Source organism: Vombatus ursinus, unplaced genomic scaffold (assembly GCF_900497805.2).
Source record: "Vombatus ursinus unplaced genomic scaffold, bare-nosed wombat genome assembly UNPS02014168.1, whole genome shotgun sequence".
Taxonomy (NCBI): domain Eukaryota; kingdom Metazoa; phylum Chordata; class Mammalia; order Diprotodontia; family Vombatidae; genus Vombatus; species Vombatus ursinus.
Genome location: NW_020953946.1, coordinates 3,142,105 through 3,162,885, shown reverse-complemented (window position 1 = coordinate 3,162,885; position 20,781 = coordinate 3,142,105). Strand labels below are relative to the sequence as shown.

Sequence of the window (20,781 nt, the reverse complement as noted above, 5' to 3'; positions counted from 1 at the left end):
CAAGTCTCTACCTATTAAATTCCTTCTTTTCTTTCAAGGCCCAGCTCAGTTACCACCTTCTCAGTTCACATGACCATATATCTAGAGCTAGATCAGAGGCCATCCACACCAACATCCTCATTAAATTTTTTTTTCCAATTAAAACAGTTGTCTTTTCCCTTATACCTCTCCCAACGTCTCTTGGAAAGAAAAATCAATCAAAAATCTATCAATCTTTTTTTTTTTTTTTAACAAACATGTATAGTCAGCAAAACTAATTTCCACACTAGCCTTGTCCAAAAAATGTATAGATCTTATTCATTACTCTGATAGTAACAGGGGTGGGGAAACTATGGCCTTCTAAGTCCTTGGGTTCAGCCTTTTGACTGAGTCCAAGTTTTATAGAACAAATCCTTTTATTAAGGGGATTTGTTCTGTGAAGTTTTGAGTCAATGGTTAATCCAAATGGTTAATCCTTAACCTCTTTGTCTGGAGGTGGGTAGAATGATATCATCTGGGATCATGGTTGGCCATTACACTGATCAGGGTTTTTAAGTCTTTCAAAGTTGTTTTTGTTTTTGTTTTCATAAAGTTATTGTTATCATATAAATTAATCTTCTGCTTTACATTTGGCAGTGTGGCTGGATGTATTTGGCTTAAAACTGTAAAATTCCAAACTTGGCCAAAAAGTTTGAAGATATTAGAAAAGATGTAGATACTAAGTAGAAACCTCTTAGCCCTTGATGCTAATATCTGGATGATGATTGTCTGGATGACTCCCTATTTGAAACCAAAACTTCTATTCTCTCTTCCAGGACTGGATGACTTTCTTCATGCTGATATACGTTGAGTTTTGTTTGAGCTAAAATAGACCCATAATATCAGAATCCTGGACTCCTGACTCCTCTACCGATATGGGAGATTCTGATAACTTGAATCATGGTGCTTGACTAAGAAATGCTAATTTTGATTAGTAGTCTCTCCCCTTTCCTTTTAAATTGTGGATTTCTAGTAATTTTCTGCTCATTTTACTCTGCATCAGTTTACACAAGTCTTCTAAAGTTTCCCTGAAACTGACCCTTTTGTAATTTTGTTATAGCACAATATTATTTCATTACATTCATACTGCAATTCATCTTTTCTCCAACTGATGGGCACCCCCTTAGTTTCCAGTTTTTTGCCAGCGCAAAAAGAGCTGCTAGAGATACTTTTGTTCTTAGGCATTCATTTTACAGATCAAGAAACTGAGTTCTCATAGAGGTTAAGTGACTTGTTCCCAAGGTCACAAATAGTAAATGGCTCTGCTGGGATTTGAACCCAGGTTCTCCATGAAGCCTTCCCTCATCCGCCTCAGTTATAAGCCAACACTCACTTTCCTAATTTCTCAAACCACTCTATTTGGGGCTCCCAGTATACACTAATGTTATAATATGTATTGTGGTTACTTGTGTGTTTCAGTTATCTTCCACTGGATAGAAAACTACTTCGGGGTAGAAGATTCTCTTTCAACTTTGTAACCTCCTGTATCCCCAGTGTAAGGCAGAGTACAATGTACATAGCAAGTGCTGAATAAGTGTTGAATTGATTTTTTGTAACTTCTGAAATTGACTTAAATTATCTTAGGAAGCCAGCCGTGGTTCCACAAATTAGGATAGAAGTCTTCAAGCCATGTGTAGGGATGGGACAGGATGGGGAATAGTTAATTTTCAAACTTGATCCACAGAAATATTATCTTAATGAGTTTTTAAAGTATTCTCAATTGGGATTTCTTAAATTATGCTAATTAACATGATTAGCAAACCATTAATGCATACAGCCCAATTGAAATAAAAGGCAGCAGGATTTCTTTGAAAGAGAAATCAAATCAGGAGAGAAACACTGCTGAACTGCATGGAACATGAGACTTTAATGCTGAAGTGGTTAGAGTTTCATTAATGGAGAAAAGGTAAGGTTGAATCACAGTCTCTACTCAGATCACAGAAAGTACCAGGGCTGTATACAATGTCAAATTTGGCTGGTTGAGGTTGCCTACGCAACCTTTTTTAAACTGCTTAAACATATGGAAATTCAAAACAATGTAACTTGTATTCATTGTTAACTAGGGCATTAATAGGATATATAATTACAAAACTAGCCTTTTAATTCACAAGGTCACATACTTCTATTATAGGAGGTGATCAGCATATTAGCTGAGGTGACCAAAACAGGGATTGACACTTAGAAACCCATTAAGGAGGCTTTTAAAATTATCTGGAAACAGGAGACACCACCATGGAGCCAGCATCATGATGCACTTTAAGCGGGGTATTGAGAGGCATGTCAGGTGTAACCTTTTTAGCAGATTGGGTCCAAGCAAAGATGCCCAATGGGAAAGGCTCAGTAAAATCGTGGCAGGATGAAATGTGGGTGAAAAGACTTAGAGCTGGAAGGGACCATAAAGGTCATCTAATCCAACTCTCTTATATTACAGATAAAGAAACAGGCTCAGAGCAGTGAAGTCACAGAGTTAATAACGTCTTGAACCTCGGTCCTCTCACTACAAATCCAACCGTCTTTCTACTGCACCTCCAGCCTTCCTCATAATCGAAACAGGGCTAGTGGCCCTACACAGAAATATTAAATATGGCCATTTCTCTTTGGAAAGTCTCTCAGAATTCTTTCAAAGCTCAACTCAGGTATACCCTCCTCCTCCGGGAAGCATCCCTAATTCCTTTAATTGTTAGCATCCTCTCCCAACCCAGTTTTCCTTATGCTAGATAGAGCACTGGACCCAGAGCCAGGAAGAGGTGAGTTCAAATCTAGCCTCACACAAGTGAACTGTGTGATCCTGGATAAGTAATTTAACCTTTGTCAGTCTGGGTTTCCCTCATCTGTAAAATGGGGATGATAATAACAGCCCCTACCTGATAGAGTTGTCATGAGGGTAAAATGAGATATTTGTAAAGTGCTTTGCATATCTTAAGGTGCTATAGAAAGGTTTGCTATTAATGTTACTGCTATACTTATTTATAAACGTGCATCTCCCTGAACAATCTACATTTTTTAAGGGCAGGGATGGCTTTCTTCTTTGTCTTAGAATCTCCAGCACCTCCTACTTTGCCTGGAACACAGCGGACAAGCAAGTAATGTTCTTTAGGGAACTTATTCTCTTCTAATGAACAATTAGTTAATATGCTAAATTTATGTTAATGACTTATTCCTAAAGCACTAGGGACTGCTCTGCATAAACTCTAGTGGCTTACTAATACCTCTCTGATGAAATACAAACTCCCCTCTCTGGCATTTAATGCCCTTCATAACCTGACCCCAACCTACCCTTTGTACAGTTAGTTATCCCTTCCACATGGGGGAAATTAGGGGTGAGGTGCCCCTTGATCTGGAAAATCCTGGCCTTCCCTTCCTACCAGAAGAGAAGAAATCTGAGTTATTATGGTATTAAAAGATAAAATATGTTGATATTATACAATACTATATATATATATATTTTATGCATTTCTGAGTTTCTAAACTTCCCATTTCTTCTACTGGCCTTTGCATGTCTGTGGCTTCTACAAAACTCCCCCAAAATTCCCATTTAATTTTTCATGCTGACTCTCAATATACTGAAACCTCAATGGGGAAAGTCAAAATGTGGAAGGGATAATTGTACACTCCTTACTCCCTTTTGCACACTCTTTAACCCTGTCCACTTGGCATTCTTGCTGTTCTTCACCTGTGACACTCCACTTCCTGTTTCCTTCCTTGCCTTGGCCCTAGCTGTCCCCCACCCTCCCCCGCCCCGGTGCTGCCAAGACTGCACTCTCACCTCACTTACACTTCTCAAAATCATTGGTTTCCTTCAAAACTTAGTTCAAATGCCACTTCCTACAGGAAGCTTTTTACTAATCTCTTCCATTTCCAGTATCCCTCTCCTCACCAATTACTTTGTATTTAGTTTTATATACTTTATATATTTGTTTTGTCCATATATACGTCACTATATATTTATATCTATATTATATACTACATATAGTATACACTATATACAGAACATATGTACATGTCTTTGTATACACAAACCTAGCACTGTGGTTGACTTTTCAGTTGTATCTGACTTTTTATGACCCCATTTGGGGTTTTCTTGGAAAAGATACTGGAGTGGTTTGCCATTTCCTTCTCCACCTCATTTTACAGATGAAGAAACTGAGGCAAACGGGGTGAAGTGACTTGCCCAGGGTCACACAGCTTGTAAGTATTTGAGGTCAGCTCTGAACTCAGGAAGATGAGTCTTCCTGATTCCAATCCCAGAGTGCCACTTGGGATGTAGTAAGCACTTAAACGCCTGATTGATTGAATGATAATATTACCACTCCCCAGAAACAATCTACATTTTGATATAGGCCTTCTGGGACCAATGCCTTAACCCAAAGCAGTAATATATACAAAGAGGTTTTGGTACTCTGGAGATCAGAAGAGAATTTGGGGGGGGGGGCGGGGAGGGAAGGGATAGAAGGTAACTCTTGTAATATCACTGAAATCATACTATGTATGTGACTGTACACTCCACCTAGACATGGTGCTAACTCTAGATTTGACAGACATGTAGCAGAACTCTATTAAATACAGCATGGTATAGTGGAAAGAATAATAGATCTGGAGTTAGAGGATGTGGGTTTATATTCTGCCTCTGATGTGGGCAAGTCATTTAATCTCCTTGGGTCTCTCTTTCCTTATCTGTAAAATGAGGGAGTTGGATTGGTTAGCCTGTAAAGTCCCTTCCAGCTATATAGTTGTGATGCTCTGGAGAGCACATTATAATTTTATTGATGTTCAGTCATTTTAGTCACGTCCAGCTCTTCATGACCCCATTTGGGGTTTTCTTGGCAAAGATACCCTTTTCTTTGCCATTTCCTTCTCCAAGCTTATTTACAGATGAGGAAACTGAGACAAACAGGGTTAAGTTACTTGCCCAGGGTCACACAGCTAGAAGTGTCTGAGGCCATGTTTGAACTCAGGAAGATGAGTCTTTTCTGACTCCAGGCCTGGCACTCCATCTACTGTGCCATCTAGTTGCCACATTATAACTAGAATCTGCTTAAACAGAGGGAAGAGGAGGGAGGTTGAGGGAAGTGATAATGTGGGGCTGAGAGTACTATGACGTTATAGGGGTCTTGTGACAAAAATCCAAGCTTACAAAGGCCTTCATAGCATTTTAGAGCAATTAACACGAACTGTATTTAAGGACTCAATCATGACAGGTTTTTTTTCCCCTCCCCTGATGTTGAGGACAGATGTCTAACCCCAATGTGCTGTACTTACTTCATATACCTGTGGGCTGGTCAGGCATCGAGCTAGCAGGCCACACCATGCTGGGAGGGTTGTAGTTAACGGTGGTCCACTGTGAGTGAGAATAGGCTTCAAGTAACTTTAAAAAAGCAAAATCAAGGAAAAAAAAATAGACTGGAGAATAGACACACATACATAAAACAAAACCTAGTAAAGGTTGTTTTATCTGGCATTCTATCAACACCAAACCTTTATTACCTACTACTCACCCACTCCACTAGTATTGTAGTTAACATTCATTACAATGAATTTTAAATACTTTCTGAATCAATGAAGGATTGGATTAATTTCAGTAGGGTTAAAAAAAAAACTTTCAGATTCTCAGTTTAATCACCAAACAAAAACGTTTTCACGGACACAGAACACAAAAAGAGGTTTCTATATGAAACTATGACTCTCCATTTCATGCTTTTTTAAAAAAAATTCTACATGTAATTTTCAAAACTGTCTTGCTAGTCTGTGCTTCCTTCTTTTCAGGAGAGTTATAGTAAGCTGTCTTTTACTATGTCAGAATTTTTTGAAAATCAGCACTCTACCCACAGCACATGTGGGAACCTTCAGATAACCAGGGCATCTGAAACATCAGAGCACTCCCTTCCCCAGTTGTGATGTGTTAGGATTCACTTTTAAACCAACACCCCAGCCTTCAAAACTGCAGGCAGGCCATATAGCAACAGAATGGAATTAGAACACTAGAAGCAGTGACTTTATTGTCACTTACCATCACTGGGCTTCAATTTTCTTATCTGTAAAATGGCAGTTTTAGATTAGATGGCCTCTAAGGTCCCTTTTAGCAGGGACACTATGCTCTCCCCAATGCCATCCCACCTCATTTCTAGTTCTCTTGCCAATTGCCAACTTGTGTGATCTGGGGACAAATCAGTCTTGCAAGTGGATGTGTGAAGATGTAGTAAAAGTTAGAGAGCCTAAGGCAACTTAGCTCCTATGCACTGTTATCCTATGCAGCATTACAACATAAATTCTATTTGGAAGCCCACTCAGACAGCTATCATAGAATGTTGGCAACTTAACCCAATTCCTCTCATTTTAAAGCTTACTAGGGATGAAAGCCCTGTGAGCTCCCCATTCAGGCCTGAAAGTCTACACTCACACATACAAGTAAAGAATGCTTCTTAATGTTTATCTAAACTTTCTTGTTACAACCAAAATCTATTCCCTCTCGTTTTATATTCTGGAGGAAAAGGCAGAATGGGGGTGGGGTTGGGGGGCAGTGTAGCCAAGAAGATCAGCCTTGCATTCAGGAAAACCAAGGTTCCAGTTCTTCCTCTGACAAATACTGGCTGTACAATGTTGGGAAAAGTAACTTCTCAGAGTTCCAAACAACTCTGACTATAGGTCACAGGCAAGCACTGATACGGAGCTCAGTGGAGTGTGTTTCCACACAGAGTACTCCCTATATAGGTCCAGACAAACAAAAGAAAACAAAAAACATGAAAAAACTGAACACTTTTTTGACAGCAAGTGACATCTTAGTTGTCCTTATCAGAATCTTTCATATTTCTTAAGATCTCTTATGATTGCCCCTAGTCTTTTCTTCTTTGGAGTATAAAGATCCCCCTTTTGGGTTTTTTGTTTGTTTTTGTTTTTTTTGGCAACTGGGGTTAAATGACTTGCCTAGGGTCACACAACTAGTGTCAAGTGTCTGAGGCCACATTTGAACTCAGGTCCTCTTGACTCCAGGGCTGGTGCTCTATCTACTGCACCACCTAGCTGCCCCAAACCTTTTTTTTTTTTGGCAAGGCAATTGGGGTCAAGTGACTTACCTAGGGTCATGTAGCTAGTAAGTGTCTGAGGCTGGATTTGAACTCAGGTCCCCCTGACTCTAGGGCTGGTTCCCTATCAACTGCGCCACGTAGCTGCTCCTCCTTTTTCGTTTTCCTGAAGGATCTTCTTTTCATTTATACATACATACATACACACACATGTGTGTGTATTGTATAAATATACATATACACACATGTGTATGTACATGTATATATGTACATGTATATGTTCATATGTGTGTGTGACACACATACATGGAGCACTCTCCTCTGAACTTTTCAGTTTCACCTTTTAAAATGCAGAGGCTAGACACATACCTTATTTATCATACTGAACAACTTAACTAAAAGAAATTCTCTCCTCAAGTCTATGGCCTTTTGTAGTGCTCACTTGAGCAATCTGTCAATACAAGATACCACTGAGAAATGAAGAGAATGCAAAGTCTGTTATTTTAATTTGCAACTAAAAAAAAGAAAAAGCCATTAAAATAGGATCCACTCCTGAACTGGCTCCAGATACGTTAAGATTGCCAAACACGATGACAGCAGGGACTCTCCCCTAAATGGACAAATTGTCTCAATTCCACTTCCATCTGTCACATCCTAATGACTATGTCATTTCACTGTCTCTCTTACACAATATTTCATATAAGAGGAGAAGAAATTACTATCCTCCAGTTAACTTGCAAAATGACCTATTTTTAAATAAATGTTCTGCCAAAAAAAGGGGGGGGCATTTCTCTGACTTAATGCAACCTTTTGATCTCAGGTTTCATGTCCAATCAAATTCCAAAAGGGTAATAGAATCCTAAAATGCAGGCTAGGAAAAATCTACCAGAAACTCTTTAAATTCCCATCCAGTGGGATGGAAACATAAAACATCTGAAACGTGGTTCTGGAGTATGAATGAGATCCTGGTTTCAAATGCTGCTTGTCATTTACTGTGTGACCTTGGGCAAGTCCATTAACCTCACTGGGCCTCAGTTTCCTCATCTGTAAAATAATGAGGCTGGGCTGTATGGCCTCTGAGGTCCCTTCCAGCTCCAAATTTATGTTCTTAGTGATCCTAAGATGCTAACTGGAAGATGTGAGGTATGAGCAGAAAAGGTCTGGGCTTTCACCCTTACCGCTTTTAAAAGGGCAACTATAGAATGCTTTCTAATTACGTACCAAGGGTAGCTTACCTAACCAAGGGAGAGTCAGAATTCACTTCCACTTCGGGGCAAGTCCTATTTTCACTCCCTCTTTGCTCTTCTCATTTTCTAGCATTTGATAATCAAGTAAACTAGGCTGACCCTTTAATGGGGGAAGGGGCAGGGGAGAAGGTTTGTGTCCATAAAAGAGAGGAGAGAGTGGGGAGAGGTGGGAGAAATTATGTCAGTTGCCGGCACCTGAATCTTGATGTCCTCTCGGGTAATGTTTTATGGACTATCTATTTTAGTTATGTCTGACTCTTCATGACCCCATTTGGGGTTTTCTTGGTAAAAATACTGGAATGGTTTGCCATTTCCTTCTTCAGTTCATTTTACAGATGAGGAAACTGAGGCAAACAGGGTTAAGTGACTTGCCAGGGTTACATAGCTAGTAAGTGTCTGGGGCCAGAAATGAATTTGGGAAGCTATTAGTAAAATGTATTTTAATTGTATGCAATAACAGCCATACTGTATGATGATCAACTGTGAATGACTTAGCTTCTAAGCAATACAATGATAGAAAACAATTCCAAAGAACTCATGATAAAAAATACCATCCACCTCCATAGAAAGAACTGATGGATTCTGAATGCAGATTGAAGCATACTATTTTTCACTTTCTGTATTTTCTTTCGTGGTTTTTTTCCCCTTTGAGTCTGTGTCTTCTTTCACAACAAGACTAATATGTAATATGTTTTACAGGATTAAATATTTATAACCTATCAAATTGCTGTTTCAGGGAGGAGGGAGGTAAAGGAAGAAGAGAGAAAATTTGGAACTCAAATTTAAAAAAAAAAGAATGTAAAAAACTTTCTTTACATGTAACTGGGGGAAAATGAAATATTAAAAAGGAAAAGAAAAGAAAGAGCTAGTATTATAGTTGTCCTCCCTGGCCTCAGCAGGTAGAATGAGGAATAATGGGTAGAAGTTGCAGAGAAGTAGATTTTTGGCTTGGTTCAGCCAAGACTAGACAGTTAGGTGGTGCAGTGGATAGAGCACTGGACTTGGAATCAGGAAGACTCATCTTCCTGAGTTCAAATCCAGCCTCAGACACTTATTAGTTGTGTGATCCTGGGCAAGTCACTTAACTCTATTTGCCTCAGTTTCCTCATCTGTAAAATGAGCTGGAGAAGGAAATGACAAACTCCTTCAGTTTCTTTGCCAAGAAAACCCCAAATGGGGGAGAGGGGTGTCACAAAGAGTCAGACACAACTAAAAAAAAATGACAAAAAAGCAGCAAAGACAGGAACCTGGGAAGTGGCAGGTTCTCCCTATCAGCAGCCTTCAAAGACCGGCTAAGTGACCCCACTATGATGGGAGTGTTATATAATTATTTATGTTCAGATGGGAACAGGTTAAATTAGACAAACTCTGACGTCCCTGCCAACTCAAATTCCATCCTTTAGAGTTTATCCTTACCATGCTTATTCATGCCTGAGCAAGCATCATCCTTGTCCAAGAGTGGCACTGACTCCATCCAGAACATATCTCTATGGGTACTAATCAGTAGCCATTAGCCCCAGGAGCAAGAAACATTTGAGCACCAACTCCTTAAGCACAGAGGGATGCTGCTTAAAAGGATACTTGTGGTCAAAGCTATACCACAGCCTGAATATCCAGGCACTTTCCTGCTTTGTCCGGTTTCCTCTTGCAGCATCTGGACCATCCTGGAAACAAGAACAGAGAATGTTCAGCTAGCTGCAAAGCAGAAGGGGGCAAATGGAAGAGGAAAAAAAATTCTCTTATCCCTTTGTTTAGGGCTAAAAAGCAAGTATTCTTTAGCCCCAAAGTTTTAAGAATCTAGAATAAACATTACTGTATTAGGAAGGGCAAAATATTTGACCAAACCCAGAAAGAATACAAACCTAGGAAAATAAGGAGACTTAAAAAACAATCATATATGTTCAGAAACACACTGCATGTAGTTTGCATGCTTTCTTGTGTCTTTTTCTTTTGTGTTTTCAAATGTAACTTTTCCCCAGCAAATGCTTGAGGTCAGCTTCTACCAGGCAGGAATCACACAGAACAGGTAAAATCCCCCTTGTGTGGAGGCTGTTACAGAGAAGCATTCTGTAGAACAAAAGTATTTTCTTGTGCCCAGCAGATGGCTCGTTCAAACAATGCTTTATTGATCCAGTTACACAAATTCCATTCACTGGATGATCAGCAACAACAAGGAACTCTCTTTGTCCGGAGCCTGCCCAAGGAGTAGCTTTGTACTGTAATGGGAATTTGTTTTCCTGCTAGCCACATTAGGTCCATATACGGGGGATAAGGGTGGGGTGGAACAAGATGAGTTACTGTTGAACTCTTTACTATTTTGTCCCACCATCAAATCTATTCAACTTCCTCTACCTCCTCTCCAGCATCTCAGTTACCAAACCAAACCAAACCAAAGCTTCCTAAATGGCCACCCAAACTTGACATTTACAAAGGTTTAGGGACTCCTCTCCCACCCCCACCCCACCCCCCCGCCCCACTATGCCAGTGCAAAAAAAGCCTAAAAACAGAATCAGAACACTTGGCACTGAGTATGGACAAGTGGTAACTGGAACCACAGAGAGTTAGTGGGAAGAGGCCCATCAGTTGTGTCCATGGCTGCCTTACTACAAACTTCATAGATGGGATGACTTAGGGCCCTGTGTATAAGGGATAGGGGCAAGTAGGTGGCACAGTGGATAGAGTGCCTGCCCTGAAATCAGGAGAACCTGCATTAAAATCCCTCCTCAGACAGTTAGTAGCTGTGTGACCCTGGGTAAGTCACTTAACCCTGTTTGCCTCAGTTTTCTTATCTGTAAAATGAGCTGGAAATGGCAACCACTCCAGTATGGTTGCCAAGAAAACCTCAAATGGAGTCATGAAGAATAGGATATGACTGAGTGACAAAAACAAACAAATAAATGAGCGAATGAATAAATGAATAATTAAAGAAGGATGAGAACAACAATTATCATCATCATCACTACAGGAACAGAAAGCTTTGTGTAATGAATGAAAAACAGTAATATGGTAAAAATGCTTCTGTACTATGATAGTACTATAAATCTCCATGGGAGAAAAAGGCCATGCTCAGCAGTTGTGACCCTCAGGAATAGCTTTACTACAGATCTGATTAGAACAATACAGTGATCTATTCCTGTTTGCTGAGAGAATAAATGGGTGTGTGGAACATCTAGACTTCCCAACAGCGTCTAATAGCATTCTGATTTTTTTTTAAAGGCTATTTTTAAGGTCTGAGTCACCATGGGATCACGGGTATGATTCTGCCATGGACACAGAACTGGCTGAAAGTTATCACGGAAGAGTGGATAGAGATCTGGCCTCAGAGTTGAGAAGATTTGGGTTTCAGGCCCAGCTTCTGACACATCCTGGCTGTGTGTTCCTGGGCAAGTCACTTAACCTCTTAATGCCCCCTGGGGAACTTTCTGAGACTATAAGTTGCAGCACATGTATGGATCTTCACTGTTACAGCTTCCTCATTAAGAGTTCCTGTTAACAATGAAATTAACAATAACAACAACGATGATGATGATAATAAAAATAGCTATATATGTGCCAGGCACTGTGCTAAACACTTTATAATTATCATCTCATTTGATTCTTACAACAGCCCTAGGAGTTAGGTACTATTATTATTCCTATTTACTGTTGAGGAAATTGAGGCAAACAGAAGTTAGGGGACCTGCCCAAGGTCACACAGTTAGTAAATGTCTGAGGGTAGATTTTGAACTCAGGTCTTCCTGACTCCAGGCCCAGTACTCTATCCACTGCACCCCCTAGCCACCACCCAACTTTTGTCCTGGGTTGCACCTCCCTGGAGCTGGTTTAGAGTCAGTAAAGAGTGCAGTTAAATTTAAGGCATTTCTCCAAATGGGACAGTATCAACTCTGAGAGTACCCCAGGGACTGGTTTTTAACATGTTTATGAAACATCTGGAACAACGAGTCCCCAGTGGAATCTTTGTAACCTTTGCAGATAACATTAAACTCACCCAGGGAATTCAATGCCAAGCCAGTGCAAATAGAATGTAGAAAAAGCTCAAAGAGTTACATGAGTGAGCAAGAAGCTTGAAGAACTTCAAAATGGGCAAGAAGATCACCCATCTAGAGGAAAATAATCCAAATTATTCTTATAGGTTGACTGGCCCTCAGCTTTCGGCTCTAGGACTTGGTTTAGGCCATTCCCTAGAGACAATGACACAATGTACTGCTGTAGCCAAAAATGCTGGGCACTGTCAGGAGGGGTATAATACTAGAAACAAAAAACCAAAACAACTCATTCTCTGACCCTTATGTAAAAGCATGGAACATCTGCACTAGGACACCAATTGTAATTCTGTTCTTTTCATCTGAAGAAATGTCTCCCAATATCTTAGTGTCTCAAGTTACATTCCCTCTATTCTGTATTTATCTTGTACATATCGATTTATGGATCTTTTGTCTCCTCCATTAGAATATAAGCTCCTTGAGGTCAGAGATTCTTGTTTTTTTCATCCCCATCCCTTAGCATAGTGCCTGGCACACAGTAAGCACTTAATAAATGTTCATTCATTAAAGAAAAATCAGAAAGGTTCAATTAAACTGATTAAGCACAAGAAGAAAGCTTGTATATGAGGAAAGACTCCTCAGCATGTGAGAAGGACACAAGTCTTTCAAGGAGACCTTTACCAGTTCCGCTGGTATCTGTTCAACTGTTTTCCTGAGACTCTCTTCCATTTACTCTGTATATCTTATACATACCTAGTTGACTACACATTGTCTTTTCCATTCGAATATGATCTTGAAGGTAAGGACTACTTTTGCTCTTTTTTTCCCCCTTTTTTGGATATCTTTCAGGCTCGGCACATTGCCTGGCATACAGTAAGCACTTAATAATGCTTGTTATTGACTGACTATAAAAAGAAAAGGCATTGATAGACTTGTTCACTGGGTCCCTGAGTATTAAAACTAGGAGATAGCCCCTGAAAATTAAAAGTAAATTGAGAAGAATTAAAAAAAAAAGGAACTGTATACAAGAATACTAAACTTATCTTTTTTTTTTGTGAGGCAATTGGGGTTAAGTGACTTGCCTCAAGTCATACAGCTAGTAAGTATTATGGGTCTGAGGTTGGATTTGAACTCAAGTCCTCCTGACTCCAGGGCTGGTGCACTATCCACTGTGCCACCTAGCTGCCCCTAAACTTATCATCTTTCAAGGCAACAGCAACAGTAAGAGCTTACTACGTGCCAGGCACAAGCTAGCTTAGTCTGAAGACATGAACAGGTTAAGTTCAAGAGGAACGAAGACCATGTTTTGGATGCTAGGTTAATACATATTAGGAATGTTTTGTGTTGGTAATTTCTAATTCCTGGACACTGATGGAGATCAGCTACACTGTATCACAAACCATCCCCCTTGTCTTTTTTTTTTTTTTTTTTTTGCCACTAACAGAGATAGAATGCTAGGATAGAAAGACATGGGTTTGCCCTAGTAAGGTAATTGCTTAGGGCAGCTAAGTGGCCCAGTGGATAGAGTACCAGGTCTGGAGTCAGGAAGACTCATCTTCCTGAGTTCAAATCTGACATTTCCTAGCTGCGTGACCCTGGGCAAGTCACTTCACCCTGTTTGCCTCAATGTCTTCATCTGTAAAAATGAGCTGGAGAAGGAAATGGCAAACCACTCTAGTATCTCTGGTAAGAAAACCCCAAATGAGGTCACAAAGAGTTGGACACGACTGAAATGACTGAACAACAACAAATGTGGATGAAAAAATTGAGGAAACAAGGGTAATAGTGGGTAGGTTATGTCCTTCCTTCTCATTCTCAGTTCAAAGCACTTCTATTCTCTGATTACAAAGAAGCTTGGCTCCCCATTGTTATATCTTCATCTCTTCCAGGCTAAGTATGTGATTTGAAGTACTATATTCATTTAACAAAATTTCATGCCAAACAAAATGATTTGTCTATTTGCTAACTTAGAGATCTGATTCACAATAATTTAATTCAATAAAGGATATCCAATAAGATAAATATAATGAATATTGTTTATTACTATCTCTCAGGGATGAAGGGTAGTGATTCTCTAAAACAAGAGATCTTAACTTGGGGTCCATAGATTCCTAAGGCTCCCTAAGGGGTCCATGGATAGTTCAGGGGCTCTGCGAACTTAGATGAGAAAAAAATGATATTTTTATTTTTATGTATCTCTGACTAAAATTTAACATTTCTTTCAATGATGAATTTTTAAAAATTTTATTCTGAGAAGGGGTTCACAGGCTTAATCAGACTGCTAAAGGAATCTAGGCCATGACACAAAAGCATTCAAGGATCTTTGCCCCACAAGGTTGGGCAATGATTATTCACCCCTCTTTTTCATAGGATGCTCATCAACCAATTAACAAACATTTATTAAGGTCTTACTTTATAGGCACTATGCTTGGTGCTTGAGATGCAAAAAACAAAATGTGTATTTTGGGATGGAGATTTGTCTTACTCTATGCTCAGCCTGATGCATGTATATTTTTAATTTTTTTATATTTCTTTGATATCTTTTGTTTTGGAATACAACCTTCATTTCTGAATATATCTGTCCCCTCTCTCCTTCCCAGTGAGCTATTCTTTGTTAAAAAAAAAAAATTGGAGGGGGAGGAAGGAGAAGAGGCAATATTAACTAACACTGATTTAAGGTCACCCCAAATGAGGTGTCTGAGGCTCCATCCTCAGCTTTCTAAACCTCATTTCTTCTATTCTGTCAGCTAAAAACCCAGGACCCATCATCCCAATTATTTGAGATGGTTCCAAATCAGTTTCTATTACTTATTTGCCTCTAATGGAGTACCATTACTCATTCACTACCTTGTGATGAAAAGCTAAAAAGATCATCATGCTCCTGTATTTTACAGGAATAGATTTAAATAGAACCCTACTTAGAAGCTATTGTACCATCAATTCGGGGAAAATTACAAGAGCTATGAGAGCTGGTCTGGGGGCAGAAGACATAGGAAAAAAAATAAAGAATACAGCAGGATCAGGGACAAGAAGAAAACCCAAAGATAAAGTGCGCCACTTCAAAGGATAGGGGCAGCAACTGCTATACAGGGCAGCGTGTCAAAGTTGGTGTGGGAAGGAGGAGAAAAAAGGTATAAAAGTTATTCTCAATAGCTGTCCAGGTAAAAAGTATTTTCACTGGCTGTCCCCCATGCCTGGGATGCTCTTCCTCTTCATCTCCCCCTTCCGGCTTCTCTAGCTTTCTTCAAGTCCCAGCTATGATCTCACTCTTTACAATCCCTCTTAATTCAAATGCTTTCCCTGTTAATTATTATCTATTTATCCTTTATATAGCTTGTTTGCACATAGTTCTTTGCACGTTATCTCCCTTATTAGATTGTGAGCTCCTTGAGGGCAGGGACTGTCTTTTGCCTTTCTTTGTCTCACCTGGGCATAGTGCTTGGAATGGAGTAGATGCTTAACATATGTTTACTAAGGCTCAGGAAACTTGGAGATAGGATTCTTTCTTGAAGATAAGGAAGACCTGGGCTTAAGACTATCAGTGAAGGAGGAAAAACTTCAGAGAAAGCATATTAGGAATATTGTTGAGAGCCAAAATAGGCAGACAGATACCTTCTTTGCCTTGAAGGTCAACCTCACTATCAAATATTCTAAAGGATTCTTTCACTAAGCACATACCCATGACCTGACTTCTTGGGACTAGTCCTGACATGATCCAACTTAGATAAGTTTCAGAGCCTAGTCATTTAGCTGCTAAAACAAACTGTTTCATCAATGAGTAAAACTGAAAGGAACTTAGGGAAGGAAGTGAATGATGTGTCAGGAGATACAGCCAGCATAAATCTCAAATGTGTTAAGCATTAAAATCCACTCCTTACTGGGACGGGGACAACACCCTCATGATAGAGGCAGCTGGGCTCCAGCTGACCTTTTCCTTTTGGTTGCAAAGAGGCCTCCCCAAGCCAGACCAAGGAAACAAAGCAAATGAGATTTGAAAAAAAAAAAAAAAGTCAGAGCTGCTAGGGAGGTGAGGCTCGAATCTTGCCTGCATTATTCCTGTGCTTCTCTCGTGAGCAGCCAAATATTCCAGCCAACAGCTCATTTTCTCCTCCCAAATGAGCTAATATTTTTCTCTGGCAGTGACCCTTTTTATAACCTTGGGTTTCTGAAACTTGAGAGGAAAACCCTTTAAGTAGCAAATGATAAATGTTTTCCTCTACATGATATAATTTTTTTTTAAACAGGAAGAACATATTCAGTTGCTACATGACAAAGAGAATTGGCTCTTTTCTATTCGGATGGGAGGCAGAGATTTTGAACTTTCCCTGCTCTCTACAAGTGCTAGGCCACATGGTCTTTGATTCTGTGATTTTAATTACATGTTCAAGGTCACAGCACTCAGGGATCCTCTCACTCCAGGGAGTCAATTTGGTCCTGGGCTTTAATCATGCCCATGATCACTGCTGTCCACTACTACCTAAAAAAACTAGAACATTAAGCATGGATTATAAGCAATGGTAAGTCTCTTCTTACAAGGGGGCATGTGACATTTCTAAGAGAGATTGGGAAGGAGTGGAGACCCAAAATACAGCTTCTCTCTTTACCCCTATATAACCTGTCCCTGTGGAGCTAAGCTTCTGCTGTGGGCCTGTGAGGTGGGCCCCAACCTTGGGTGCCAGAATCTTTGAAAACAAGCGTTCTCAAATCAATTCTTTTGGGACACAAGTTGCCCATTTCAGCATAATCTCCAAATGCGGTGCAAAGTTTAGGAGGGAGTATGATTCATTCACATAACATAGTTGACCAGAGGTCTTTGGTTGGTATCTGTGGTCCAGGGAATACCTCCCCCATAATATCTACAAAAGGAACTCAGAAGAATTTTCTTTTATATTTATTTTTTTTAAAGAATTTTCACAATGCAAATAACTAATGACTTTTAGGGCTGCTAACCCTGATCTGTGCCTGACCTCAACAAATTCCAGTGTTGGTAGGAAATTGAGGGTGGAAGTCGAAGAATGATAGTCTGAACTGTAGGAAACTGGTGACAAATAATGACTTGATTAGCCAGGGATAGCAATGGAGAAAGTTTCAAAGTAAAGCTTTGTACACAGGAGGGCCTCAATATGTACGTGCTGAACAGAACACAGGTTGTAGGAAGCTCCCACCCCACGTCCAATGCAATGCTTCCTGCATACAGCCGGTGCTTAAATCAGTACTGACCTCAAATTTCATCTAATGAAAAAAAGTTTCTGGAGCTCCTGGTGCCTGAGAGACAGAATAGGCTCTATTCACTTTAATGTTAAAGTTACTCCATTATATGAAGGATCAAGAATCCACCATCCTCTCAAATGTCTCCAGTTTTAAGACTGGTGACACTCTGCCAATAATACTTATTAAAAGCCTACTGGATGCATTGTGCAGTGAATTCAGTCATATGAACCCTGAAGAAACAAATTTAGTTTTCTCTATTTTAAAATTATATTATTATTATTATTAGGGGGATTCAATAATGATATCCCTAGAAAGTAGCAAAGAGGCTGGGCTGTTTTCACAGCTATAGGGCTTTTAGAACAGTGACTCAAAGCCCCTAGCTTTTCAGCTGGTCTTAACCTGTCTTCTCAGAAAAAACTTTCATCTTTTCCCAAATGGAGACCTTCAAAAGGATCTTCAATTTCTGATTTTGCAAGACTTTGTGGCTGTTTTCCAAATGTGGGATGAAAATTCTTTTCAAGGAAATTGATGGGTCAGCATTTATTAAGTACCCACTATTGCCAGGCATTGTGTTAAGCACTAGGGATACAAAGAAAGGCAAAAAAACTTCCCTGCAAGGAATTCTTATTTGTAAGATTCCCAGGAAGACAATTTAAGGGTCTTCTATTTCCCTCAATTAAATGATCTTCCAGGTGCAGGCCTTTTCTCTCCCTTTCTATGGCCCTAAATCAGAGCCAAAGAGCAAAAGGGCAGATTTTCAAAAGAATCTTTGAAAACAAGCATTCTCAAATCAATTCTTTTGGGGCACAAGCCACCCATTTCAGCATAATCTCCAAATGCGGTGCAAAGTTGGGGAGGGAGTAGGATTCATTCACACAGACTGAAAATCATTGCTGAAGCTTCCCCTTGAAAAGGCTTCTCTTTATGTACAAATGCCCCACATATTTGCTTTATGCTTCTAGGCAGGGGGCCGGGAGCTGACTTACGAGTCAACATAACCTTCTGTGTTAGTGAATCAGTGGGCACCATCACTATCTCAATGGGAATGAAACCCACCCAATTCAACTTGGAAAAGACAATAGGAGAGATTTAAAAAAAAAAAAAATCCTGAGCACTGTATTCTCCGGTTCAACCTGATTTATGAGATGGAGACATTGAAACATGTCTAGGAAATCTGAAATACTTTGAATGCCTTAAGGGGTAAATGCAGGGATAATTTTAATGCAAAACTGGTTCCAGGGGAGGCAGTATTTAAATTAGGGATTCTTAGCCTTTTTTTCATGAATTCCTTTTGGAAGTCTGGTGAAGCCTAGGGATCCTTTCTTAGAATAATGTTTTTTTCTTTAAAATACATAATGCTGAAATGCTAAATTTCAGTTAGAAATTGATAATAATAATTAGTACTTATATAGCACTTTAAGGTTTAAAAAACACCTTACCAATTTTCTTAATCACATTTTATCCTCACAAAAATGCTAGGAGTTAGATGTTATTATTATCCCCATTTTACAGATAAGGAAAATGAGGCAGAGTGAGGATACGTGACTTGTCCAGGGTCACACAGCTAGTAAGTGTCTTAGGCTGGATTTGAACTAAAATCTTCCTAACTCCAGGTTTAGCACTCTTTTTTCCCCTCTGCCGAGAGACCCCTGGATAAGAACCCCTGATTTAAAGAAAGTACAACTGCTCAGTTTTATTGGCAATATACACATATCTGGTTCAAGAAACAAATCCACAGCTATGAATCTAAGCCAGATGACCCACCCAAACATTGTCCCCAGAAGCTAGTCTCTGGCAGTCTCTAAGCACTCTTCTCTCCCACTTTCATCACTGAGGAAGTGTATACTCAACATCACAGTGGGCAGAGAGGGAAAACAACACAGAAAATCAGGTATAGCTGGTAAATGAATGGTAGACCAGTTCTTCTAAGGTGAGAAAGAGCAGCTATGAACATCCCATTTTTCTCCTCTCACTTTCTGACAGCTGGTTGTCTCCCTAGGAGGGAGGGAAGAAAAATCATTGCTGACTTACCCCCTGTAAGACTTGAAAGCTGTCATTGCTGGGTGGTGGGTCTTGATCTGGATCAACTCCAACTCTGTAGCCATGCCAGGGGGAAAAACATGAGTAGAAAAACAGAAAACACAAGATATGTTTAGATGGTAGCAAGCATCCTAGGTTGAATGTAACCAAGATGTCAATCACCTTCCCAAAGTAGCCTGAGCAGTTAGCTAAAAGGACAAGAAAGTTTTCATGCAAGAGTCATTGGGGGAAAAAATGGAGAGAGAGAGAGAGAGAGAGAGAGAGAGAGAGAGAGAGAGAGAGAGAGAGAGAGAGAGAGAGAGAGAGCACACACCATTCCCCTTCCTAGAACGTAGGGGTCTTGTTGCCAGAAGATTCCTTGTGTGGCGTCCGTGCTGAGGTGGCAACTGTTGACATTCAATAACTCAAATTTGTGTTTGCCTGGCTTCCTGTGATACTTATAAGGCAAACCTATAGATGAGTCCTGTATAAGAACTTGATTCCTGGTTCAAAGGTTTACCTTTGCTTTTGCCGTCTCCCTGACCTCTCCAATAACTTTCCCTTCCTGTTCAGAACCACCACATTCTGATACTGGGACCAGCAAAGAATGATGAGTCAAGTCTAAGCTCCCTAGGGGAGCCCTGATATGCTGATATCCACAAAACACATAAGATGGAAAGATGAATTTGAACTTAGCTACCCAGCATGCCAAGTCCAGCACAATTGGTAGATTATGAAGTCAAGAACGAAGGTTTCTTAATGACAATGAAATGACTCAAAAATGAAAATCAGTGCCATTTAAAGCAATGACAACAATAAACTCCACTTTCCCTAATCATTGGAAAGAGACTATGATGACAGTCACAGGATCATAAGCATCTACATTTAGGGTTGTTAGGGACCTTGGAGGCCAATGTAGTTCCACTCCCTCATTTAATAGATCAGGAACCAAGAGGTCAAGTAGCTTGGCCAAGGTCATACAACTGATAAAGAGCAGAGATAGGATTCAAACCCAAGTCCTTTGATTACAAGTTGAGAACTCTTTTCATTATACCATACTTTTCCCCCTTTTTAATCAATTTCACAGACCCAGTGGGGAGGATTTCTAAGGACATTTAAATACCAGCTTATCACCTTTCTTACTTACCCCAAGCCTTTCACCTTACTTCATTTTGAGGAGAAATATGACAAGGATAGCACGAGGCAGTGTGGGAGTGGAGAGGAGCAAGGGACAGAAATGGGACAGTGACTCGTGAAAGGTCCTTCTCTCTACCCTCCAATTCT

At 39.9% G+C, this 20,781-nt stretch overlaps 1 protein-coding gene across 2 annotated transcripts in view; it reads right to left on the bottom strand.

Annotated features, from left to right (window-relative positions):
• Positions 1-20,781, bottom strand: part of SLC9A7 (solute carrier family 9 member A7) — a 195,359-nt gene that overhangs the window by 6,085 nt on the left and 168,493 nt on the right. For both annotated transcript variants that reach the window (XM_027859465.1, XM_027859466.1), the window contains exons 14-16: positions 19,510-19,573; positions 9,866-9,948; positions 5,278-5,383 (exon numbers count right to left, since the gene is read on the bottom strand). In XM_027859465.1, coding sequence (XP_027715266.1) covers positions 5,278-5,383; positions 9,866-9,948; positions 19,510-19,573 — 253 coding nt within the window. The remainder of the gene's footprint in view (positions 1-5,277; positions 5,384-9,865; positions 9,949-19,509; positions 19,574-20,781) is intronic.